General features: G+C 44.9%; 1 protein-coding gene and 1 pseudogene across 1 annotated transcript in view; one reads left to right on the forward strand and one right to left on the reverse strand.

The window, feature by feature from the left end:
- The window catches only part of LOC140207411 (uncharacterized), a 49,519-nt gene extending 33,063 nt beyond the window's left edge, over positions 1-16,456 (reverse strand). Inside the window, exons 1-2 of the mRNA XM_072275940.1 lie at positions 16,371-16,456; positions 251-373 (exon numbers count right to left, since the gene is read on the reverse strand). Of these exons, the coding sequence (XP_072132041.1) occupies positions 251-373; positions 16,371-16,456 (209 nt within the window). The remainder of the gene's footprint in view (positions 1-250; positions 374-16,370) is intronic.
- The window catches only part of LOC140207084 (uncharacterized), a 216,073-nt pseudogene that overhangs the window by 108,175 nt on the left and 80,607 nt on the right, over positions 1-27,291 (forward strand).

The following is a 27,291-nucleotide window of genomic DNA, read 5'->3' on the forward strand; positions in this document are numbered from 1 at the left end:
AATAAATCCCTTCCTACAGACTGAGCAGGTGAACGGCCTCTCTCCTGTGTGAACTCGCTGATGTACCTTCAGTTGAGATGACCAAGTGAATCCTTTCGCACAGTCTGAGCAGATGAACGGCCTCTCCCCAGTGTGAACTGACTGGTGTACTTGTAGGCCAGATAACTGTGCAAATCCCTTCCCACAGTCTGGGCAGGAGAATGGCCTCTCTCCAGTGTGAACTCGCTGATGTACCTTCAGTTGAGATGACCGATTGAATCCCTTCCCACAGTCTGAGCAGGTGAACGGCCTGTCCCCAGTGTGAACTGACTGGTGTCTCAGTAACTGAGATGACAAAGTGAATCCCTTCCCACAGTCTGAGCAGGTGAACGGCCTGTCCCCAGTGTGAACTGACTGGTGTGCTTGTAGGCTAGCTAACTGTGTGAATCCCTTCCCACACAATGAGCAGGAGAATGGCCTCTCTCCAGTGTGAATTCGCTGATGTAACTTCAGTTTGGTTGAGCAAGTGAATCCCTTCCCACAGTCTGAGCAGGTGAATGGCCTCTCTCCGGTGTGAACTGACTGGTGTCTCAGTAACTGAGATGACTGAGTGAATCCCTTCCCACAGTCTGAGCAGGTGAACAGCCTCTCTCCGGTGTGAACTGACTGGTGTCTCAGTAACTGAGGTGACGAAGTGAATCCCTTCCCACAGTCTGAGCAGGTGAATGGCCTCTGTCCAGTGTGAACTCGCTGGTGAGCCATTAGGTCAGATGACCAAGTGAATCCTTCACCACAAATTCAGCAGACAACCAGCCTCTACCCACCGTGAACTGACTGGTGCGTCCATAGGTGGGAAGACTGACTGAATCCCTTCTCACACACAGAGCAGGTGAATGGCCTTGTCCCAGAGTGAACTTGCTGATTGAATCTATTCCCAATGTCTGAACAGATGAATGAGTTCCCCGCTGTGTCAAATGACAGGCATGCCAGTCGGTCAGATAATTGAGTAATCCCTCCGCACAGTCTGAGCAGGAAGGATGATCGAGTGAATCCCTTGCTCCACTTCTTAAATATCTGGACAGAGACAGCAAAACTGGTGTGTTTTGTTCGAGGTTCCCGTAGATAAATTCCTTGTCATTTTTAACCTGTAAAAAGATTTACAAAATCCATCAATGGTTGTAGGACAATATTTCAGATGCGATCACTTGAGTTGCCAAGGTCTGATCTGGCATCACATTGTTACAGTGAAGTTTAACCCAAGTTGGAGAGAGATATCATCTTCTAACTGGGCACAGTGCTGGTTTCTGGAATGGCCATCAAACTCTCTGATGCTCTTCCTCTCTCTATGAGAATGGGGCATTTCTGCCATCTCCAATCTGTGACCTGGCTCAGTTTGACTCTCTCCATTGGTATTATTCCCTGTTCCCACTGAACGGCATGGGTGCCTGGCCCCACAGTAACTGAAACACTCTCACACGAACAGCCAGCAGTGAATTCCACACACCCACCACTCTCTGTCTAAAAAAGTTACCCCTGACATCCCCTCAGTATCTATTTCCAAGCAACTAAAAATTATGCCCCTCGTGTTAGCCATTTCAGCCCTGTGAAAAAAAAAAAACTTCTGGCTGTCCACACGAACAATGCTCCTCAACATCTTATACACCAAAAAAAGGCTCTAAACATAAATGAGGAAATTATACATAGCTTTGAGGATTTGTTAGAAGTATACAAAATTATGCAGGTATAGATAGGGTAAATGCAAGCAGCTTTTTCCACTGCGGTTGGGTGGGATGACAACCCGATTCATGGGTAAGTGGGGAAGTTGAAAATTTAACGGGAACATTTGGAAAAGCTCTTTACTGAAATGGTCATGAGAGCGTGGAATGAAATGCCAGCACAAGTGGTGAATGTGAGCTCAGTTGAAAAATTTAAAAGAAGGTTGGATGGGATCCTGGATGGTGGGGGTACGGAGGGCAATGGTCCCGGTGCAGGTCGTTGCATTAAACAGCTTAAATGCTTTTTCGGCATTGACTAGATGGGCCAAATAGCCTGTTTCCGTACTGAACTTCTCCATGTTTCTATGACAGAAAAGCCTGCCAGACTTGTTTGGAAGAGAAAAGGTAGGAGTGACAATGGAGCAGCAATGGCTGGAGTTTCTGGGAGCAATTCAGAAGCTGAGTGATCGATACATCCCAAAGAAGTGGAAGCATTGGATAGGCAGGAGGACACAACCGTGGCTGAAATGAGAAGCCAAATCCAATATAAAAGCCAAAGAGAGGGAAAATAATGAGCAAAAACTATTGGGAAGCTGTTAGAAACCAACAGAAGACGACTAAAACAAAGTCAGTTGAGCTCAGGGGGTGGAATTATGATATTGTAGTCATTAATGAGTCTTGGTAGCACTCAAAATTCTGAGGTATTTAGAGGAACAAAGTACCCAGGTCCTCAATATTTCTGGAAAACCAAGGTTCCCTGCATCAGTTACCTTTCCACTTTTATTTTGACAGGCACATACAAACTCTACACCCTCGAAACTTCACTTCTGAAGGCCTCCCACTTACCAAGTACTCCTTTGCCAGAAAACAGCCTGTCCCAAAGCACATTTGTCAGATCCTTTCTAATACCATCAAAATTGACCTTTCTCCAATTTAGAATCTCAACCCGTGGTCCAGACCTCTCTTTTTCCAAATTTACTTTGAATTTCATGGCATTATGATCACTAATTTCTGTCACCAGCCCTGGATCATTTCCTAACAGATTATTGGACACTTTTACGTCAGGACTTCTACGTACTGTTTAAGGGCACATTTGACAAACTCTACCCCATCTAGTCCTTTTACAGTATGGAGTCCCAGTCAATATATGGAAAGTCAAAATCAGTTACTGAATCAGGCTTTGCTTCTTGGCATGGTCTGCAATCTCTCTACAAATTTGTTCCTCTAAATCTCTCAGACTGTTGGGTGCAACCAAGTCCCAATAATGGCTACAATATCATAATTCCATGCCCTGGGCTCATCTGGCTTTCCTACGATGCTTCTTGCATTGTGATATACTCAGCTCAGCACATTCATCGCACCATGCTCAGCCATTCGATTGCTGACTCTGTCTGAGGTCTGAACAACATCTGACTGGTGTCAAGAAACCAACCCCTCCCTCATTGTCACAAAAACAAAGGAGCTGATTGTGGACGACAGGAGGAATGGAGACAGTCTAACCCCTATTGGCATCGAGGGATCTGAAGTTGAGAGGGTGAACAGCTTTAAGTTCCTCAGCATAAACATCACCAAGGATCTCACATGGTCTGTGCATACCGTCTGTGCTGTGAAAGGAGCACAGCAGCACCTCTTTCACCTCAGATGATTGAAGAAGTTTGGGATGGGGTCCCAAATCCTAAGAACTTCCTACAGGGACACAATTGAGAGCATCCTGACTGACTGCATTACTGCCTGGTATGGAAACTGTACTTCCCATAATCACAGGAACCTGCAGAGAGTGGTGCAGACAGCCCAGCGCATCTGCAGATATGAACATCCCACTATTCAGGACATTTTCAGAGACAGGTATGTAAAAACGTGCCGGAGGGATCATTGGAGACCTGAATCACCACAACCACAAACTGTTCCTACTGCTACCATCCGGGAAACGGTACCACAGCAAAAGGACAAACAGGCTTCGGGACATCATCTTCCACCAGGACATCAGACTGTTTAATTGATTTCTATGTTATATTCACTGCTCTTTGTACAAACTATCTATTATAAATTAATGTAAGTTCCACATTGCTCATTTAGATGGAGTCGTAACGTGAAGATTTCTACTCCTCGTGTATATGAAGGATGTCTGTAATAAAGTCAATTCAATTCACCCTGTCCATTATCTGTTCTGTCATTCTGGCTCCCATTCCCCAAAGAACTTATTTTAACCACATCACCACCCCTCCCCCCACACTAGCACCAGCAAACCTTACCACTGGGATATTAGTCTCCTCTTGTTCTGTTCCGCTAACTAACAAATCCCATTTCACCCCTTTGACTTTCCTCTGTCAGTAATCCCCTCCAACAGTTTCTAAAGTGTTTCACCTGATGTTTTGCGGGATAGCAACAAGAGTACTCTGCGATGGCTGTTTAAACTCATTCCCCTTCCTGACTCTCACCTAGTTTCCTGTGTCCTGCACCTTGGGTGTAACTCACCTCTCTTCATGTCATATCTATCACCCCCTCCAACTCCTGGATGATCTGGAATTCATCCATTTCAAGTTCTAACTCCTTAAAGTACAGGGTTACAAGCTGCAGCTGGATGCATATCTTGTAGGTGAGGGCATCAGGGACACTGGAGTCTCCCCACCTTCCCACCAATGTCCCCTTTAATTTGTAATGACCAGTGTGGACATATATCTTGTACTGTGTATTTTTTACGCCGTGACATAATGTGCACAGTGAATTTTATATAAGGTGGTATTCATTTTAACAGCTGGCAAATCACTGTCGAAAAGAACTTTGATCTCCTCTGGGTTCGATGGAGTTAATCTGCACTCTCACACAACCTATGTAGCAGGCCTGAAACGGGTAATGAATGATCTTCTCACCAGAGCTTTTGCACACTGTCCGTATGAAGTTTGCCTGCTAAGTTAAGCTTCAAATAGTCAGATTTCCAAATATCACTCCACTTCTTCCCACTTGTAGATTCTCCAGAAACTTTTGCATCGCCACAATACACACAGGTAACAGCAGTTTCTATATTGGACATAAATATTTCCCCTGAATCCTCCTGAGGAATTGAGGATATATATAAAAAAATCATTTTGAATCTATGTAACCTCTGGGTAAAAGAATATTAGGGACTGAATTGGAATGTTTGAACTGAAGTAAACTCTGTCTTCAGCGGTTAGCTAAGACATGCTCATTACCAGTTCTCTGCAGCTTGCAGAGAGACAGACTGAGAGCTGATAACATTATACATTGTATTCTCATTAGATGATAGCATTATGTATTGTACGCTCGTTTGAGTAAAGGGAGGAGGACTCGCCGATAAAAACAGGAATGAACATTTGTCTGTAAGTAAATCAGGGCCTTGCAAAGGGAATGACTGATACAGACTGGACAGTACATCTATCTGTAATTAAAACCTTGATTTAGCGAACGCTCTTATCTAGTTAATTAAGTTTCGCACCAACAGACTTTGTGGGCGTACCAGTTTAAATAACATCTTCGAATAGTAATGTATGGGGCTACTATGTATAAATACATGGCTGTAACCTGACTAAGTCATTCCACTTGTCAGTTGGTGACAGAGCTTACGTGCCTTCCCTTTGACAACTGGGTCTCAAACTCCTGCAGGAGAACGTGCAATAAACTGTGGTGATGATCTGGTCTCCCGAGTTTTATTCAGATTCGACTTTAACATTTGGAGTCAAGAACAGGATCCCAATATCGGGAGTGCCAAGCAGACTGTGGTGGGATATTATCTCATGAGAACAAGCAGTAAATTCGATATGGAAAAAGAACTGTGGAAAGAAGTGGAAATTGTTAAAAAGGGAATGGAAGGAAAAGGCAGATGTAAAGAGGAACAGTATATTATTAGCAAGTTGGAGGAATAATGCATGTGACAAAGGGATAGAGGTATGTACTGCAGAAGGAACGCCAAAGGTTGGGAGACACTAAAAAGCGGAGTGTAAATGGGTGGATGGCACCGGAAACGAGAGCAGGAAAAACAATGTAAGCAAACCAAGGCTGGCCATGATAGGAGAGAAGGGCAGGAACGTCAGTCTAAAGTTCGAACTGATAGGGAAACAAGGGATCCCGAACCCATGTCTGGCATACTGACCCTGTTTGAGGGCAGTCACTGTGATGAGGAGTGGGCACCCATCATACACCCCCACCTTACCAGGGGCCAAGTGCACCCAGTGCCCGTGAACCCCAATCCTCGGGGTACTCAGATATGGTGGCTGCTCGGGTGAAACAGCAGCAGCAGGGAAGGGGAGGCTCTATGTGCCCTGAGATCCAGAAAGGAAATACGGAGGATTATTCCAAGACAGGGAGGGAAGAATCCAATAAAACCCCAGAGTTAATGGTTCCACAAAGACTATTGCCCAACCGAATGCTGCCCAATCCACGAGCAGGAGGGGGGAGAGCCCTCAGTGATTTCTGTGTATGCACCCTGGAAGCCTCAGGAAATGATAATGATCATGAATCAGGCCCCAGATAGAAAAGAAAAACCAGCACTCTAACGGTGGAGACTGGACTCACTTGGTTGAAGGCCCCACTAGTCCTATTCCACATGAGGGTTACCCCACCGGGGAAAACAGGGTTGTCACCAGCTGAAATCTTTCATGGACGGCCCATGAGGACACTCTGAGGACCAAGACCTTGTGTACCCTTGTTCCCGGAAAGTCTACCAGCAGAATTGGATATACATACACTAGGGGAAGAGATGGGGAAATATATATGCCAACTAACCAAAATACTCCAAGCATTACATTCACAGGTACGACAGGCTTACAAGGAAGAGAACTACCCCGCAGAGAGGGGTGACTATCCTACCATAGAACCTGAGAATTTTGTCCTGATCAAGAACTGGGATCGAGGGAAACTCGGACCTCGGTGGAGAGGACCATATCAGGTGTTACTGACCACTCCCACGGCTGTGAAACTGAAGGGGGAATCTCGGTGAATACATCAAACAGACAACAAACGTGTTACTGAAGGAACATTGTGGATGGACTCTCTCGGACTAAAGGAAAATGTATTGGTGTACGTGTTTATGTCTTTGAGAGGGCTCACCCCAGAATCCGGGGGCCCCCATGTTAACACCTTTCTGTCTCTCTGTCACACCTACGCCAAACAGATAGAACTAGGGGCCTGCTGGGTTTGTGGTGAAATTCCCCAGCATGGTAAAACTATGATTCCAATGTCAGTAATCCCACTCAACCAGAGTGAGGAACTCTCAGCCTGGGCTTTCTCAAATAACACCCGGGGAAGTGAGGTGAGGAACTGTGGTCCAGTCAGAGATGACTGTGGCTGTCAGTGTTTTGAGGGATGGTATCTCAGGCCCCCACCAAACAGAACTTCCTGTACTGGGAAACATGCATCCTGGCCATACTTGCAGGTGCCCAGCAGCGGAGAAGCTGAGACTGAGCGATTTTGGATGATCACTTTTCTCTCCGATGGAGTAGCCAGGAATTCTCGAGAGATAATCAATTTGGCTACAACACTTGAGGAGCTGGCCACAATACTGCAGGGGCCCTGACAGAAACACAGGCCCAAGTAACAGAAATATCCACTGAAATGATTGCAATCCGGCAAACAGTCCCACAGAATCGTAAGGCTTTAGATTTTATCCTGACTGAGAAAAGGGGGAACCTGTGCTATTATTGACACAGAATGCTGCATCTATATCCCTGATGACTCTACTAACATTACATCCCTCTCCGAGCACACTGCCAAGGAGACTGACAACATCAAGAAAGTAGAGCAGGATTTACACGGGTTCACCGAAGGGTCGAAATGGTGGTCTTCGAAGGCCTGTTCGGTAATATGTGGGGCGAGATATTGCATTATGGCCTAATAGTTGTACATATCATTGTTATCATTACTGTTGTACGCTGTTTTTAACCACTGATAAACCAATGCTGTACTCGGTTGCTTTTTTCTGTAAATAAGTTACTGCTTTGTTGATCATGTAATGATCAAAATGAGGGAATGATAAAGTATGTAAAAGGGTTAACACTTCGTTAAACAATAGCAGCCTGTTCTTCTGAATGAAACTGCTGAGGATCAATAGATGTGCAAAGCCATGCTGAGCCATATTTCTTCTTGAGGGTCGCTAGCTAGGGTTTCAGGATGCTTATCTCCATGTGCACTCCTGAGTAGAGATAGGACAGCTTCAGTCTGTTCTCTGTGTTTAAGCCATGATGAATATTTTGTAATTTGTCTTTAGGGTCTGTCATGTAGTAAATTACTTTGGCTCCAGCCTGTCTTGCTGTGGCGGGGGGCGGGGGGGGTGTTATCTGGACAGATATATCTGAGGTGTAAGGGGAATTTTTCGTCATTTAGTGGATTGGGCGGGAACAATCATAGACTGTTCCTGTTTGAGTGACTAACTGAGTAAGTCCTGGGTGCTTCGAATAAAGAGTTTGTACTTATACGGTCTCTGAGTGACATTATTTGGATTCGACTTCCACAGAATGGGAGTGGTTTTAAAGGGCTGAGCTGCTGGAAGCACATTACCAGACCTGGAGTGATTGCAACTTGATCTGCCAGAGGTATAGCTGCTTCTTTTGGGGACATTCCTACCTTCCTTTGTACAGGTATGTAATGTCTACAGGACCAGTGTTTGAGTAAATGAGACTCACCAAACTTTCTCCTGACTGAATCACTGGAATTTCCAAGTCAGATGGGTTCTCTCTAGTTGAGGCTCTCAATCCTCGGGCTGGTTCACTTATTGCTGTTCTCTCGTCTTCAGTTGTGCTTTGCTTCCAGTTGGGGTTTTTCTTCCAATAAATCTCTCACCGCAGGTCTAACTTTAACATGAAAGATAACCAAGCACATTAACAATAGAAAGGAGAACCAAACATTTCTGCTTAATGTTGCTAAGAACAAAACTCACTGAAATTTAAACGTTGAAGGCAAATATAATGATCTCAGTGAGCAATCTTTTATTGTCCCTCACACGTCACAAAACGATATGGGATAAGAAGGAGCCATCATTCAGTCATGGTAAGACATAAGACACAGGAACAGAATTAGGTGTTTCGATCCATCTGGTCTGCCCCACCACTCAACCATGGCTGAGTTTTATTCCAACACCATATTCCTGCCTTCCTCCTGTAACCCTAAAGCTACTTAGCAATCATGAATATATTAATCTCTGTCACAAATATACCCAAATGGCAACAAATTCCGCCGATCAGATATCTCTTAGCCAAAAATTTTCTTATCTCAGTTTTAAAGGGAAGCACCTTTATTCTGAGACTGTGCTGTCAGATCACAGGCTCTCCGTCTAATGGAAACATCCTCTCCATGTCCACTGTGTCCAGGCTTTTCAGTTTTCAGTAGATTTTCTTAATCATACATCCCTCCACCACACCACCGTCCCTCCGAATTCCATCAAGCACAGGTCCAGAACCATCAAATGCTCCTCATACATAATGCCGATCATTCCTGAGATTATTCTTGTAAACCTTGTTAGCAACAGTTCCAGGAATAACAAATTGGTACCAAGACAATTTACAGGGAAAATTTGTGCTTTCTTTACTGTTCGACTATCACAGAACAAGCTATTTCCATTTCCAGGTTAAATGAGGTCCATTTCAGGAAATATAAACCATTGCAGGGTGAATGTAATAAAAACGAATCTGGAATTACCACAAACTCTCAGCAGGTAAGGAACAGCTGTGGGGAAAGGAATAAACTTTACAATTCAGGTTAATAACGTTTTGCCATAATAACTTTTTACGTATCCCGTAATGAGTTTAAGGAACCAGCAGGAATGGAACACACCTGGAGTCTGGTTCTGCTGTGAAAACACTCTAATTTTTATTAGTAACGACGCAATACAGTGATATAAAACCGAGATAAAGCCAACAGGTTAGCACAGTTTCTGCATATATACAGGTGTGTAAATATAAAACCCAAACTTCTTCAAACTTAGGTGGTAAAAGGTACAGTCTTACGATGGAAGGTAAGACAGTTCAGTTCAATGCTCAGGTTAATTAATGAGAGATATTTGTGACCCAAAAGGCGAATGTTGTGAGAAGGCAATTACGTCGACATTCCACAGATCCCACAATAACAATACAAGATAACAACAGCAGAGTAGGTTTTATCTCCGAAGTTGTTCCACCCCACACACGAAGTATCACCGACAGTGATCTTCAACGAATATCCTTTCAACACAAGTGGTACCACACCAGAATTCAGCTACGGGTCATCCCAAAGTGGTGGTCACAGGATACTCAAACAGAATCCACGTATGGATTATCACCAACAGTAGCTTATCACAAAGGGAACTCTGTTCTAGGGAACCACCACCCAGGCAAGGGTCGACACACCGGTGGATTCCACAAGGTTACCCACAACGTGATAGCCACTTATCCATTTCCGTGAATTACGAAATACCTCCAACAGTGATTTTCCACAGGGGTGCCTTTCTTCAGTGAACTACCACACCCAGACAAGGGTAACACACACGTCGCAGGTTTCCCCTCACCAGAGAACCCACTCCTGTGGATTAAATACGTGACAGTCACACCTTCACATTCGAATTGAACTCAAACTCACCCCTTACGAGCTACTTGGAGAGAGAGTCCAAACAGTAACGTCTTTGTCACTCGGTTTCTTCTGTTTCAAACGTTCCTCTCCTCTCTATTCTGCAAACTTCCATTTGCAGCACTTGTGGGAGTCAATTATCAATACTCCGGATCGATCTCAACTCACCCCTTTGGGTTACTGAAAGTTTAAACCAGGACCTCACTCACTGGTGTCCTTCATTGACCGAATCCAACTTGACTCTGAGCATCTGTTTCTCCGTGTCTGTAAGTGCCCTTGAAAAAAGCAAACACGCTGCAGAGAAACCATAACATGAGCTGCTCTCCATAGCAACCGAGCAATTCTGCAGACAGTAGAAATCCAAAAGTGTCCCAAAAGTCAGACCATTTCTCTCGGCATCTTAAAGTGACAGTCCACCTCCTAGGAGTACATAACAGACTCAAACATGTTCACTTTTTCGTGCAGATCTCCATCAGCTTGAGATTCTGCTTGATTTCCACGGAGTGACAGACAAGTGACAGTGAACGTGGTGGATTTCCAAACATAGTTTGAACGCCAAACTCAAGGGTCTATAGAACAGCCTATTTACTCATAGCCTCTCCCTGTGAGAATGGAGTAGCAGCTCATCCTCTCCTCAGATTAGCAGTCATTGCTTCCAAAGGAACTCCAGAAACAAACATCTGATCCCAGACCAGAAATACTCGCTCAACACCTCATGAGCCCAAACAGCTCGATCCCTGGGTCCATTTTACCTGGATCAAAAACAGTGATATCCCAGGACCCAACCTCACAGAGTCACACAGCTGAATCTGCCACTCACCGACCTTGAGAGTCTCACACATTGTCCCCACGTCTCACACTGGGTAGTGCAATCCGGGATTTCCCCACAACCAATGTCCAGCTGCTCGAAATTTCTGCTTCACTGCAGAAGGACAACCATCCAGCCCCATCTGTAGAAGCACTAACCAAAGTCAAAGCCAAAACACCGACAGTCCATTATGCCTGGAATGTAGATCACACGATTATAGCCCAAGCACCAACTCCCCCAGTACTCTTTGCTGCCAGTAAAATTCTACAGTGTGTCAGCCAGTCACAGTTAAAAACTAGCTCCTCCACACCAATGTACAACAGAACTGGTACCTGATGACCCTCAGGCATTCCAAAAAACGATTTTGGAAATAAATCAGCGAGGCAAAAGGTGCAAAAGAACAGTTCACAATGAAGACAAAGGTTAGAAGAAAGACTGCTGAGGAGGTGGGATGCAGGGTGGACCGAGGTTGATGTATATCACTGAAGCGGGGTGGGGGGGGGGGGTGGAGGAAGGTGGGATGAGCAGACTGGACAGAGTTTGAACAAGATGGGCAGAAATGAGCATATGGAACCAGGTGGGAGAAGGGATCACGGACAATCACTGATGGTCCTCCAGCAATACACAGATACTGTATGAATAGTACTTATAGTTTATACTTTATTGTCGCCAAACAATTGATAACAGAATGTATAATCATCACAGCGATATCTGATTCTGCGCTTCCCATTCCCTGGATTACAAATATTGAATATTAAAAATAGTAAAATTAGTAAACATTAAAAATTTAAATTATAAATCATAAATATAAATTAGAAAAATGGAAAGTAAAGTAGTGCTAAGAAAACGAGAGGTGTGTCCGGATATTTGGAGGGTACGGCCCAGATCCAGGTCAGGATCCGTTCAGCAGTCTTAACACAGTTGGAAAGAAGCTGTTCCCAAATCGGGCCGGACGAGTCTTCAAGCTCCTGAGCCTTCTCCCGCAGGAAGAGGGACGAAAAGTGTATTGGCTGGGTGGGTCGTGTCCTTGGTTATCCTGGCAGCACTGCTCCGACAGCATCAGGTGTAAGGTGAGTCCACGGACGGAAGATTGGTTTGTGTGATGTGCTGAGCCGTGCTCATGATCTTCTGCAGCTTCTTTCGGTCTTGGACAGGACAACTTCCATACTAGGTTGTGATGCACCGTAGAAGAATGCTTTCTACAGTGAATCGATAAAAATTACTGAGGGTTTTAGGGGACAGGCCAAATTTCTTTAGTTTTCTCAGGAATTAAAGGCGCTGGTCGGTCTTTTTGGCAGTGAACTTTGCTTGGCTGGATCAAGTCAGGTCATTTGTGATATTGACCCCGAGGAACTTAAAGCTTTTGACTGTTCCACTTGCGCACCACCGATATAAATTGGGTTGTGCGGTCCGCTACTCCTTCTAAAGTCAACAACCAATTCCTTCGTCTTGCTGACGTTGAGGGATAGATTATTGTCTTCGCACCATGCCACCAGGTTCTTAATTTCCTCTCTGTACTCAAACTCATCATTACCCGAGATACGGCCTACAATTGTTGTATCATCAGCAAACTTATATATTGAGTTTGATGGAAACTTGGCTACGCAATCATGGGTGTACAATGAGTACAGCAGGGGGCTGAGTACACAGCCTTGTGGGGCACCGGTGCTCAGAGTGATTGTAGAGGAGAGCTTGTCCCCTATTTTTACAGCCTGGGTCCTGTCTGTGAGGAAGTTGAAGATCCAGCTGCAGATCTGAGCGCTAAGGCCCAGGTTCCGGAGCGTAGGAATCAGTTTATTTGGAATGATGGTATTAAAGGCAGAGCTGTAGTCAATGAAAAGGAGCCTTATGTATGCGTCTTTATTCTTCAGGTGTCCTAAGGAGGAATGTAGGGCCAGAGAGATGGCATCTGACGTAGACCTGTTGCTCCGGTAGGCGAATTGCAAAGCGTCGAGGTTGGCTGGTAGGCTGTGGTTGACGTGTGCCATAACCAATCTCTCTAAGCACTTCATAGCAACTGATGTCAGAGCCACAGGTCGATAGTCATTCAGGCATGCCACCTTGCTCTTCTTCGGCACTGGGATTATCGTTACCTTCTTAAAACACGAGGGGATCTTAGACTGAAGCAAGGAGCAGTTGAAGATGTCAGCAAACACTCCAGCTAGCTCGCTTGCACAGCCCCGGAGAACCCGTCCTGGGACGCCATCTGGGCTCGTCGCCTTCCTTGGATTTATCTTCATGAAGGCCCTTTTATCGTCCTCCTCGGCGACGATGAATCTCGATGCCACCAAGTCCGGATCATCCGGAGGGAGCGGGACGCTCCTCTTCTGTTCGAATCTTGCGTAGAATACGTTAAGTTCGTCAGGAAGAGAAGCGCCACAGTTATTGATATTCCCAACCTTTTCTTTGCGCCCAGTGATCTCATTTAGACCCTGCATCCCTTTGGTTATCCTGGGCTTCCAACTTGGCTCGATATTGCCTCTTGGCGCCCTTAATGGCTTTCGGGAGTTTACGCCTGGATTCCGTGTAGTGACTGGTATCCCCGGACCTAAAAGCAGCAGCTCTGGCCTTTAAAAGGGACTTGAGCTCATAATTCATCCAAGGGTTCCGGTTAGGGAATACCCGGATCGTCTTGCGAGACACACAGTCCTCCGTGCATTTCCAAATAAAGTCCGTGACAGCTGAGGTATACTCATCGAGGTTAGCTGCCGAGTCCTTGAATAATAACCAGTCCACCGATTCAAAGCAGTCACGGAGGACCTCATCTGTTTCCTCCGTCCAACGCGACACTACTTTTGACACCGTTTCCTCCCGCTTCAGTTTCTGTTTGTAAGCCAGGAGGAGGAGTACGGCCTGATGGTCCGATTTTCCGAAGTGAGGTCGTGGGACGGAACGGTAGGCATCCTTGACTGCTGTGTAGCAGTGGTCAAGTATATTCGGGCCTCTAGTGGGGCAGGAGACATGTTGGTGTAACTTTGGCAGCGCCTTTCTGAGGTTGGCCTGGTTAAAGTCGCCGGCTGTAATGAGCAAGGCTTCCGGATACCTGGACTCAAGTTCACTGATGTTGGCATACAGTATGTTCAGAGCACACTTCACGTCCGCCTGGGGGAAACGTAGACCGTTGTCAGTATGACAGAGGTGAATTCCCGTGGCAGATAGTAGGGACGACACTTCACCGACAGGTGTTCCAGGTCCGGGCTTCAGGAGCTTGTCAGTGCCACTGTGTCCGAGCACCACGCAGTGTTGATCAGTAGGCAGACACCACCTCCCCTCGTCTTGCCCGAAGACGCCGCGTGGTCCATCCGATGGATCGAAAATCCTTCCGGTCGGATGGCACAGTCGGGGGTGGCAGGGGAGAGCCAGGTGTCGGTGAAACAGAATACACAGCAGTTCTGCATCTCCTTGCAGTAGGTGAGTCTCCCTTTAAGATCACCCACCTTGTCCTTTCCTGTAATACCATGGCGCCTTAACTTGGTAAGCAGCCTCATGTGTGGCACCTTGTCAAAGGCCCTCTGAATGTCTAAGTATCCACGTCCATGTCCCCTTTAGTATCGAATGTTTAATTTCCTCAAGAAGTCCCAACAGGTTCGTCAGATAGGATTTTCCCTTTAGGAAACCATGCCGACTTTGTCCTGTCTTGTACTGTGTGTCCAGGTGCTTCACAACCTCTTCGTTGACAATTGACTCCAAAACCTTGGCAATCACTGTTGTCAGGCTAATTGATCTATAATTTATTTTCTGCTGTCTTCCTGCTTTCTTAAAGAGTAGAGAGACATTTGCAATTTTCAGTCCTCTGCCTGATTAATGTTTGAAAGATCATTACGAATGCCTACACAATCTTGAGCGCTACTTGCTTCAGAACCTTAGTGTGGCTCTGACATCAATTGCTATGAAGTGCATCGAGCGATTGGTTTTGGCACAGATCAACCACAGCCTACCAGTCAACCACGACGCTTTGCAATTCGCCTACCGGAGCAACAGGTCAACGGCAGATGCCATCTCTCTGGCTCTACATTCCTCCCTAGAATAAAGACGCATATGTAAGGCGCCTTATCATTGACTACAGCTCTGCCTTTAATCCAATCATTCCAAATTATCTGATTCCTAAGCTCCGGAACCAGGGCCTTAGCACTCAGATCTGCAGCTGGATGTTCAACTTCCTCACAGACAGAACCCAGGCGGTAAAACTAGGGCACAAGCTCTCCTCTACAATCATTCCGAGCACCGGTGCCCCACAAGGCTGTGTACTCAGACCCCTGCTGTACTCACTGTACACCCATGATTGTGTCGCCAGGTTTCCATCGAACTCAATATATAAGTTTGCTGATCAGAGAACAATTATAGGCCGTATCTCGGGTAATGATGAGTTTGAGTACAGAGAGGAAATGAAGAATCTGGTGGCATGGTGTGGAGACAATAACCTATCCCACAACGTCAGAAAGACGAAGGAATTGGTTGTTGACTTCAGAAAGAGCAGTGGACCGCACGACCCCATTTACATTGGTGGTGCGCAAGTGGAACAGGTCAAAAGCTTTAAGTTCCTCGGGGTCAATATCACAAGTGACCTGACTTGGTCCAAACAAGCAGAGTCCACTGGCAAGGAGCCCCACCAGCGCCATTACTTCCTGAAAAAAAATAAAGAAATTTGGCCTGTCCCCTAAAATCTTCACTAATTTTTTTGATGATCGCAGAAAGTATTCTTCTAGGGTGCATCACAACCTGGTATGGAAGTTGTCTTGTCCAAGAGCGAAAGAAGCTGCAGAAGATCGTGAACACAGCGCAGTACATCACACAAACCAATCTTCCGTCCTTGTACTCACTTTACACTGTGCGTTGTTAGAGCAGTGCTGTCAGGATAATCAAGGACACGATCCACCCAGCCAACACACTTTTCGTCGCTCTTCCGTCCGGGAGAAGGCTCAGGAGCTTGAAGACTCGTCCGGCCCGATTTGGGAACAGCTTCTTTTCAACTGTGATAAGACTGCTGAACGGATCCTGACCCGGATCTGGGCCGTACCCTCCAAATATCCGGACCTGCCTCTTGTTTTTTTTTTCTTTTTTTTTGCACTACCTTACTTTCCATTTTCTATTTTCTATTTATGGTTTATAATTTAAATTTTTAATATTTACTATCGATTTGTACTCCAGGGAGCGGGAAGCGCAGAATCAGATGTCGCTGTGATGATTGTATGTTCCGGTATCATTAGTTTGGCGACAATGAAGTATAAAGTATAAAGTATCTGGTCCGGCTGACATATGCACCCTCAGGTCTTTCAGCTTTTACTGCACACTCTCCTTGTTATAGTCACTGCACTCACGTCTGTTCCCTCACAGCCTTTAACATCCGGCTTTCCACAGTGAAGTCTTGTGCAAAATATTCACTTGGTTCATCTGCCATCTCCATGCCCCTCGTTATTTTTTCTCTTTCCTCATTTCCAGTTCTGCAGCATAACACCGATATGTCACTCTCCTTCATTCCCCAGGTGTGTGACATTTTTGCCTTTTTAATAAAGGGTTTCAGTTCAAGAGTCAGGAAGCAATGCTGCAGCATTATAAAACATTGGTCAGGTTACATCTGTAATATTGCATTTAGTTTCGGTCGCCCCATTATAGGAAGGAGAATTTTGTATTGTTCTTCGCAGAGTGCCAGAAGAGAAACGGAGACAGAAATGTTTATACCATTCGTAAATAGAGTAGGAAGCAGGTATCATTCTCACAGCATCAAAATACCGAATACCAGGAGGCATGCAGTTCGGTGAGAGGGGAAAACGTTCAAAGCACACGTCGTTAAAAGAAAGCAAACAAAGAGTTATGTGTGTCTGAAATGCATTTCTGGGGTGGTGCTGGAGGTGGGTGAAACAGTGGCGTTCATGAGGCTCTTAGACCGGCAAAGAAACACACAGGGAACGAAGGGATATAGACAACATGCAGGTGGATGGATTAGTTTGTGGGGATGTGGGATCTGGTTCAGTCTCTCTACCTGAACGACACAGTGGTACAGAATGCAATGAAAATAATGAACGTGTGTGGTTCAGTGTAACAGTGGAATATGTAATTGGCTTTTGCTCAGTGTGAAACTGAATGACTTCTGTCCGAGACAGTGGAACTGATGAGCTGTCGGTATCCCTGTGTGTGTGTGTGTCTGTGTGTGTGTGTGTGTGTGTGTGTGTGTGTGTCTGTGTGTGTATGGGTGTGTGTGTGTGTGTGTGTGTGTGTGTGTGTGTGTGTGTGTGTGTGTGTGTCTGTGTCTGTGTGTGTGTGTGTCTGTGTGTGTGTGTGGGGTGGGGTAGGAGCAGGAGGGAATTGAAGCACAATAGGACAGTTGAAAATGGGAAATCGAAGGGACAGAAGCACAGTGTCGGAGAAATCTGTTTGCTGATGAACAAAAGCATGAGCGCTGTAAATTGGCTGCTCTGAGAGAAAACTCAGACATCGACATTATTTCCACCGAATGAGTCACAGCTGACGTAACACCCAAGAATTTTGATATATTTCTCTTCAAACTGCCCAATATTTACATCAGAGTCAATGGTGTTGATTTAAAGTGTTTGTTCAAGTAATTTTAACTAATGAAGTTAGTCAGAGGTATCTCTGGAGACTGATCCTTTGTATAAATCAGGAACGTCTTGAATACATCAGCGCAGAGTTTCTGCTGGAGCTGTGAATTCAGGAGCGACAGGTCAGGTTCTCACTGAAATGGGGTATCCAGTCATCTTGAGAATAGGGGAAGTTTACTATCCTTTTATTTCAGCCGTTGGAATTCCCGGTAAGCCGCCGTTTCAGCCTCTGTAGGTGGGAACTGAAGTTGAATTCCAATGTTGTGATTGTTTCTGTCGCTGGATTCCACTGCTACATGTCTTTTCCCAGTCTTCCACATTTTAGGAATGTAATGAACACCGGGAATGTGGATTTGGGGATCTGGATCTAAAAAACAACCGATGCTGGAATTCAGCGATACTGGAATTCAACGGATCAGACAGAGTTCTCCCAGCTGCTTCTGTTCAACAGTGTGATGTTCGAGCTTCTCTGCTTTTAGTCCGGTAGTAGCTGCACTGAAATCGCAAATATTGTGTTTACACTGCATCCAGTGTTTATGCCAATTGATTGTCTGCAGTGTACGTGAGCGGTCGTGTGAGGTGCAATAATCAAAGCTTCGACTGGTAGTAACACTTTCGTAAATGTGAGGAGTTCCACGTTGTAGCGTGAAACTTGTGGATTTTTAACAAATGTGTACGGAATAGATTCATCCAGATGTCATAAAATGGGTAAAACGATTAGCTTGTCCGGAAGAGATAAGAAAACATAGATACATGGATTGCGCTTTCAGTGCTTATGAGAGTTTTTCATTGTCTACTCTGCCGATAACTAATGAGTACTTCTTACAATGTGCTTTCGTGGGACAGGCATATTATAGCCACAGTAAAAACAGTAAAGAGTGTCCTTCAGAAAGTTACAATATTGTAATTGAGAACATTTTTGAGATAGGAGGGCGAGAATTGCCTCATCCAGCAGGAAACAGAGTAATGAAGGGGTAGCTTTAAGTTCCGACGGTCGATATTTATGGGACCAGCTTCTTGCTGAGTTGCCAACGATTAAGCTTTTGATTGCAGACTCGACTCGAGTTGTGTAGGAGGTGGAGGAGATAATCTATCAATGGACTAAGCACACTAAAATTATTGATTTTAATTAATTATTAATTGAGTAACTATCATGAACATGAGTTGTGGAGTCCTCTCATGTGAGTTGATTGTTGGGGTAAGTTAAGTTATCCCCTGTACTGGAGGATCCTGATCATTTACGAGTAGAAGTATTGCTGAACCTGTTGCTATGGGACCTGACGCTCCAGTCACTCCTTCCGGACAGCAGCATGGAGAAGTGAGCATCACCTGGGTGACAGGCGTCCCTGATGATGAATGCTGCTTTCCGGTGATTTCACTCCTTGTCGATGTTTTCAGCGGTGGGTAGAGATACACATCTGATGGGCTGTTTGCATCCACAACTTTTCATTGTTTATTCTGCTTAAGGAACTTTGTGTTTCTAAAACCAGACAATGATGCAACCAATCAGGGTACTCTCCACTATACCACTCTAAAAATCTGTCTGGTTCAGACGACATTCTAAATCTGCACAAACTGACACCAACAGAATAAACAAACTCATTCCTAAGGCCAGTGATGTTGTGGGAATGGAACTGGACTCTCTGACGGTGGTGTCTGAAAAGAGGATGCTGTCCAAGTTGCATGCTATCTTGGACAATGTCTCCCATCCACTATATAATGTACTGGTTGGGCACAGGAGTACATTCAGCTAGAGACTCATTCCACCGAGATGCAGCACAGAGTGTCATAGGAAGTCATTCCTGCCTGTGGCCATCAAACTTTACAACTCCTCTCCTGGAGGGTCAGACACCCTGAGCCAATAGGCTGGTCCTGGACTTATTTCCTATCATAATTTACATATTACTATTTAACTATTTATGGTTTTATTACTATTTATTATTTATGGTGCAATTGTAACGAAAACCAATTTCCCCCGGGATCAATAAAGTATGACTCTGATTATGACTTGTACAGACTGTAAATATTGCTAAGTCTTTCCAGGTTAGGGTTCTCCTCTGAGCCTCTACGCTAAGAATCCCAGTCAATATCGGGGATATCATTCACACACTACTCTGTTGATCTTACGACTTTAATAACCTGCCTACATTTCTGTGCATGTCCCTCCAGTTGCAGCTTCAAAAAACGTTAGTGATTGAAGCACGCAACATCTCAATGCTCCCCTTTATCAACTCTCCGTTACACGTTGAAAGGTGCCCATTGGGAGGGAGGTGATTGACAGTGCCGATGAATTGCAGTCCAGTGTTGGCAGTGCCCAGGTCTCTGTCCCTACCGTTCTGCGATTGTACTAGTGTTTCCCGGTGGAGTTCAGTACTGGGTGTGTACAGGGCTGTGTGCTCACTGCACAGTGTTTGAAGTTTTATAAGTCTGTGTCCTGGTAGTGAAGGTATAGATATTGTAAAGGTCATTGTCCCTCTAGTCAACTGCTGACTGTTGTTCTACAGGCTCGTATGCTCGTACGCAGTTTTATCTCAGGTATTTGTATGCCCAACGCTTGTAAAGACGTGTCTCATTACATCATACTGCCAACAGTTGTAAGAACCTGCGTCCTGAAACCACGGTGATAACTGCTGTGAAGCTGATTGCACTTGCTGTTGTGGTACGCTCTGCAGTACTGGTCTGTATCCCTACAGTACGGTGCCGGCTGTTCGAAGGATCAGTGGCCTTGCAGAACGAACTCAGCTGTTGTAAACATCGATTGTCCTTAGAGTATGCTGCCGACTATTGCAATGATCTCTGTCCTTCGTCTGGTCAGCCGTTATAAAGATCTGTGTCCTTTCAGTATGCGCTTGATGTTATAAAGGGCTGTGCCCTTACAGTATAGTGCAGACGATGTTTATTACAGTAAAAAAAAGACAGGGATTATCCGACTCTGGTTCATCAGAGTTATGTGTTGATCATTCTCTGTCCTTGTATTAGAGTCTTACACTGGTCTGTGTCCTTACCGGTCGATGCTTTGCAATGGCTGTTCAGTGCGCTTGGAAACAATGCCAGTGTTTTACACAAGTGTGTCCTTATTACGCAAACTGTCCTTTTACAACATTCTCATTGTCCCGTTCCCCGTAGCTCAGCAGATTAATTCCAATGTGGGATCTCTCCATTTTCTCTTTCGTATCACCCCTAAATGCAGTGAGTCCCGGATGATATCAGAGTCAGCATAGAAATACGAGTTTCATCACTTGCTCCTTGGATCTTGGCCCACTGGGCATCAAATCATTGATGAGTAAACAGCAGGGTACAGCACAGGAACAGTTACCTCTCCTCACCGCGTGTGTGTGTGTGTGTGTGTGTGTGTGTGTGTGTGTGTGTTGATCATGATGACAATTTACACCTTATGTTCTTTGGCCCAAAGCAACTTCCCCCTTGATAGCAACACTGAGAATATTACTTTACACACTTCTTGATCTCGCTTTACTCCATGCCCTTCCCCTTAATGAACACCAGTGAATGCAACGTAATGATCTTGTCCCTCACATGCTAACTCCAGCTCCAGACACAATCTCCCTTCTTTGTCACTGAGTGGTCCTGTGCTCTTGCCAGTATTCTGTTGTTTTCAGTCCCATTAATTCTCCTCAGTGAATATATTTCCTGGTCACTATTCATTCTCTTGATTCACTGTGTGATTGCTTGCTGGCCCCTGATGTTCCTCCAAGACCCAGTCCAATTTCAGCTTCCAAAACCGATATTGACTCCAATGACTCCATCTATCTCTGCTGTACACAACATCTCTCCCCCTCCCACCCCATCTCCTTCTCTCTCGCAACAGCTACAAGTAAAATAAAGGTACTTTGTCTTCACTTTAAAAGGATTAAAATATGCCATTTGAAGATAGTTCCTGATGGTAGAGGAGAACCTGCAGGTGGAGAGCATCTGCGGATTTTCTTGTGTTGTAGTTTCATCTCTCTGTGCATCACGTTGTTGTAATTTGCCAGAAGGTTGCTGTACAGAATAGGGATTATGAAGAAAGCTTGATTATAATACTTAGCAACATTTATTTCTAACGTTTAACGAGTTTCAAAATCCCATTCAATGGGTATTTCAGCATATTCCTGAGCTCCTCTCGGAATTTCCTCTGGGTCAGGGCGTATATAAAAGTGTTGGTGCAGGAATTGAGAATCTGCAGCATTCCCGATAACTCTTCGGTGATGTAACGGGTATCTGTCACAGAATAGTAAACAAAAGTCATTGAAATCCGTTGATAGATATAAGATACCTGCCGTGTTATCCAGCACAGTATGAAACTACCAGTTATGCTGAAGAGCAAAACGATGGATTTGCGTCGGTTCTCCATCTCCCGGTCCTTGTCATTCTCTCCATTCCTTCGTCCCCGGAGCCCCCGGCGGGCTCGGCTGGCTGCAAGAATCTTCCTAACGGTTCGAATATTGAACAGCAATATCAGCAAGAATGGAACACAAGGGGTTAAAATGCGGTGAAACATTGCAAATGCCGCCCATGAGGGAGATCTTTTGTAGTTTCGTGTGTAAATGCAATACCAGGGAACTCCATCAATCATTACCAAAAGCTCGTATACAAAGCCCCAGGGGACACATTCCAGACAGGCCAGCACACTCACTGTCCCGATAACCACAGCCGCCGTTCTCTCGGTGCAATATTTTGTTTTCAGCTTCTCACAGCAAATAGCCACAAACCTATCGACGGTGAAAGCGACAGTCAGCCAGACAGAGGTCACCGTGCTCGCAGAAATTAACCATGCACCGAGTCTGCACGCGGGAGTGATGAAAAGGAAAGACCGACGGAAGTAAATCCAAGCAGTCCACGTCAGCAGCGGATAGGAGATAACGATCAGGAGATCGGCCGCGGCCATTCCAACCAGGTAGCGATTAATGCATTTGGATAGACCGCACTTTCTCCAGGAGAGGATCACAATCGCGAGCAGGTTTGCTGAAAGAGAGACCGGGAACAGCAAGTTGAAAAAAAATTCTGAGCGGAGGCTAATGGAGTAGTTGGAGGGGATACTCTAACACTCCATGATATTGTTGCGTTTAGTGGTGCAAGTGTGCAAAGAGTGGGCAGATCTGGAGGAGACAAAGAAAGACACAGTGCAATAAAATCAGTACGATTTGCATACGGATTCTTACTGATGACCGAAATGTAGAGTGGCAGGTGAAAGCTAAAACTGGGTAACTACCTCCTCAGAGTCCATACTGGATGGAACATTTTCTAACGGCGCCCCCGCGTTTCGTGTTCGTAAAGTGAATAAATCCGCACCCTGATTGCAGGATACTTCCATTGGAAATTCAGCAGCTTCTATAGCACTCCCTGCCACGAAAGCCGAAGGACGTTTAAAAAAAAGAGAGGGGAAATGCTGGAAACACGCATCCAGACGAAACAAAATATGTGGAAAAACTTTTAAATTTTCTCTTCTCATAAATGTTCTCAGACAGGCCGCTGACATCCCTTTTAAAATTTCTCTTTCCATTCTAGCTGATTGGGGTTTAGTGTTTCCAGTATTCCACATGTGTGTCTCCTGTTCCAGAATCTACCACTTCACTGACTTTAGAAAAGAAGATTGACTAATACCGCAGTTACAGCGCAGTATGACACAACGTGAAAGACAGGTATGAAGTCTGCCATTGAAACCAGCAGAGGGAAGCAGAGAGGAGAAATTCATTGCCTGGCAGCAAACACGGTGTCGCATTCAGATATCTGTAAAGGTGTCGGATGTAAATATAACATAATATATTTCACAGTATTGATAACTATGAAGTAACACTTCGGTTGTGGTAATTGGCTCAGCAACAATTGAGTTGTGTTGTCCATCAACTGTTTTATAGTCAGTCACAGCACACAGCATAGACCATAGAACACTACAGCACAGAAAACAAGCCATTCGGCCCGTCTAGTCTGTGCCGAAACTTTATTCCACCAGTCCCATTGACCCGCACCCAGTCAATAACCTTCCAGACCTCTTCCATCCATGTATCTATCCAATTTATTCTTCAAACGTAAGAGTGAGCCACATTTACCACGTCAGATGGCAGCTTGTTCCTCACTCTCATTACTCTCTGAGCGAAGAAGTTCCCCCTAATGTTACCCCTAATTTTTTTCCCCTTTCACCCCAAAGTCATGTCCTCTCGTATTTATCCCTCCTAATCTAAGTGGAAGGAGCCTACTCGCATTTATTCTGTCTATACTCCTCACAATTTTGTAAACCTTTATCAAGTCTCCCCTCTTCCTTCTACGCTCCAAGGAATAAAGTGCTAAACTGTTCAATCTTTCCCTGCAACTCAACTCCTGAAGACCCAGCAACATCCTAGAAAATCTTCTGTGCACACTTTCAATCTCACTGATATCCTTCTTTTCGTTGGGTGACCAGAACTGCACACAATATTCCAATTTCCAAACGTCTTATACCTCTCCAAAACATCCCAACTGCAATACTTAGTGCTTTGATTTATGAATGCCTGGATGCCAAAAGCCTTCTTTACCACCCTGTCCTCATGTGACGCCACTTTCAAGGAATTATGTATCTGAACTCATAGAATCCTTCGTTCCTCCGCACCCCTCAGTACCCTACCATTTACTATGTACGTCTTACCTTGATTTGTCCTTCCAAAATGCAACACCTCACACTAGTCTGCATTAACTTCCATCTGCCAGTTTCTAGCTCATTTTTTCCACCCGGTCCAGATCCCTCTGCAAGCTTTGAAAGCCTTCCTTGCCATCCACAACGCCTCCAATCTTAGTGTCATCAGCAATTTTGCTAATCCAATTTTCAACATTATCATCTAGATCATTGATATAGACAACAAACAATAATGGTCCCAGCGCAGATCCCTGAGGCACTCCACTAGTCACAGGCCTCCAGTCTGAGAAGCAATTATCCACTACCACTCTCTGTCTTCTCCCCCACAGCCGATTTCGAATCCGGTTTACAACCTCTCCATGGATACCTAGTGTCTCAACCTTCTGAACTAACCTCCCATATGGGACCTTGTCAAAGGCCTTACTAAAGTCCATGTAGACAACATCCACGGCCTTTCCCTCATCTACCTTCTTGGTAATCTCCTCAAAGAGCTCCTGAATATTTGTTAAACACGATCTACAACGCACAAAGCCTTACTGACTATCCTTAATCAACCCTTGGCTGTCCAAGTACTTGCATATCCGATCTCTCAGAGCACCTTCCAATAATTTATCTACCACTGATGTCAGGATCACCGGTCTGTAGTTGCCTGGTTTACTTTTAGAGCCCTTTTCAAACAACGGAAAAACATGAGCCTCCCTCCAGTCCTCTGGCACCGCACCGGTGGCTAAGGACATTTTAAATATTTCAGCTAGGGTCCCTGCAATTTCTACGCTGGACTCTCTCGATGCCGAGGAAATATCCTGTCAGGCCCGGCGGATTTATCTACCTTCATTCGCTGTAAGGCAGCAAGCAGCTCCTCCTCTTTAATTTCTATATGTTCCATGACACTACTGCTTGTTTCCCTTCCTTCCATATACACTCTGCCAGTTTCCTGAATAAATACTGATGAAATAAAAATAACTGTTTAAGGTCTCCGCCATCTCCTGAGGATCCACACATGGACGGCCACTCTGATATTCTAGGCGACTAATTTAGTTCCTTTCTATCCTTTTACTCTTAATATACTTGTAGAAACCCTTCGGGTTTACCTTCGCATTACCTGCCAAATCAACCTCATGTCTTCATTTTCCCTTCCCGTTTTCTTTCTTCAGTATTTTCTTACATTTTCTACACTCTTCAAGTACCTCATTTGTTCCTAGTTGCCTATACCTGCCATACACATCTCTCTTTTTCTTAAACAGATCACCAATATCCCTTGAAAACCAATGTTCCCTATGCCTGTTAACTTTGCCTTTAATCCTGGTAGGAATATGCAAACTCTGCACTTCAAAAATCTCCTTTGAAGTCCTTCCCCTTACTGAACACATCCTAGCCAGAAAACAATTTATCCCAATCCACTCTTCCTTGGTCCTTTCGCATCTCCACAAAATTGGCTCTTCTCCAATTTAGAACTTCAACTCGAGGACCAGACCTCTCTTTATCCATAATTAACTTGAAACTAATGACAATATGGTCACTGGACCCGACATTTTTGCCTACACATACTTCTGACACCTAACCTGTCTGGTTCATAATAGGAGATCAAGTGTTGCATCCTCTCTCGTTGGTGCCTCTATATATTGATTTGGAAAACTTTCCTGAACACATTTGACAAATTCCAAGCCATCCAGCCCTTTCACAATGTGGGAGTCCCCGTCAATATGTGGAAAGTTAAAATCCCCTACTATTACAGTTTTCTGTTTCTTACATCGGTCTGCTATCTCTCTACAGATTTGCTCCTCCAATTCTTTCGGACCATTGGGCGGTCTATAATACAACCCTATTAGTGTGGTCGCAACATTCCCGTTCCTCAGCTCCACCCATATGACCTCTGTAGACCAGCCCTCCGGGCTGTCCTGTCTACGCACAGCTGAGATATTCTCCCTGACTTGTAATGCCACTCCTCCCCCTTTCATCCCTCTCACTCTGTCACATCTGAAACAACGGAACCCCGGAACATTAAGATGCCAGTCCTGCCTCTCCTGCAACCAAGTCTGAGTAATAGCAATACTGTCGTAATCCCACGTGCTAATCCATGACCTGAGCTCACCTGCCTTACCTAAAATTCTCTTCTATTGAAACAGGTGCACCTGAGAACATTTCTATCTCATACAAACCTGCGATTTATGTCTATACTTGCAGTTCTCGCATGACCTTTATCCTCCTCTACCTGACTATCTGCTCTAACACTCTGATTCCACTCCCACTGCTAAGCTAGTTTGAGCCTCCCGAAGCAGTACTAGCAAACTTCCCCGTTTATTAAAAATCCACAAGTTTCATGCTGCAACATGGAACTCCTCCATGAGTCGATAGTTTGATTATTGTACATAACACGTCCGCTCACATGCCAATGCAAACAATCAATCGGTATAAACACCGGGAGAAGCTTAAAGAAAATATATGCAATATTAGTGCAGCCGCGACTGGTCCAAAAGCAGAGAAACCCGAACATCAAACCATCGAACGCAAGCAGCTTAGAGAAGCGTCGAACTCCAGAATCGCTGAATTCCAACATTGGATTGTTTTTGACTCAAATCTCAAAAAACACACTTCCAGTGTTTCCATTCCATTGCTGAAATGCGGCAGACTGGGACTGGACGTGGCAGTGCTATCCAGCGACAAAAACAATTACAACATTGGAACTCAACTTCAGTTCCTATCTACAGCAGCTGATACGGCGGCTTACCGGGAATTCCAAAGGCTGAAATTAAAGGATAGTAAACTTCCCCTATTCTCAAGATGACTGGATACCCCATTTCAGTAAAATGTTCTATTGCTTCTGAATTCACAGCCGCAGCAGAACACTCTGAGCTGATGTATGCAAAACATCTCTGATATATACAAATGATCAGTCTCCAGAGATAACGTCATATCCCTGACCAACTTCATAAGTTACAATTACTTGAACAAACACTTTTATTCAACACCATTGACTCTGGTGTAAATATGGGACTGATTGAAGAGCAATGTTTCAAATTCCTTGGGCATTACGTCAGCAGTGACTCTTTTGTTAGAAATTCACCGAGCGCAGAT

The sequence above is a fragment of the Mobula birostris genome, chromosome 13 (genome assembly GCF_030028105.1).
Source record: "Mobula birostris isolate sMobBir1 chromosome 13, sMobBir1.hap1, whole genome shotgun sequence".
NCBI classification, from domain to species: domain Eukaryota; kingdom Metazoa; phylum Chordata; class Chondrichthyes; order Myliobatiformes; family Myliobatidae; genus Mobula; species Mobula birostris.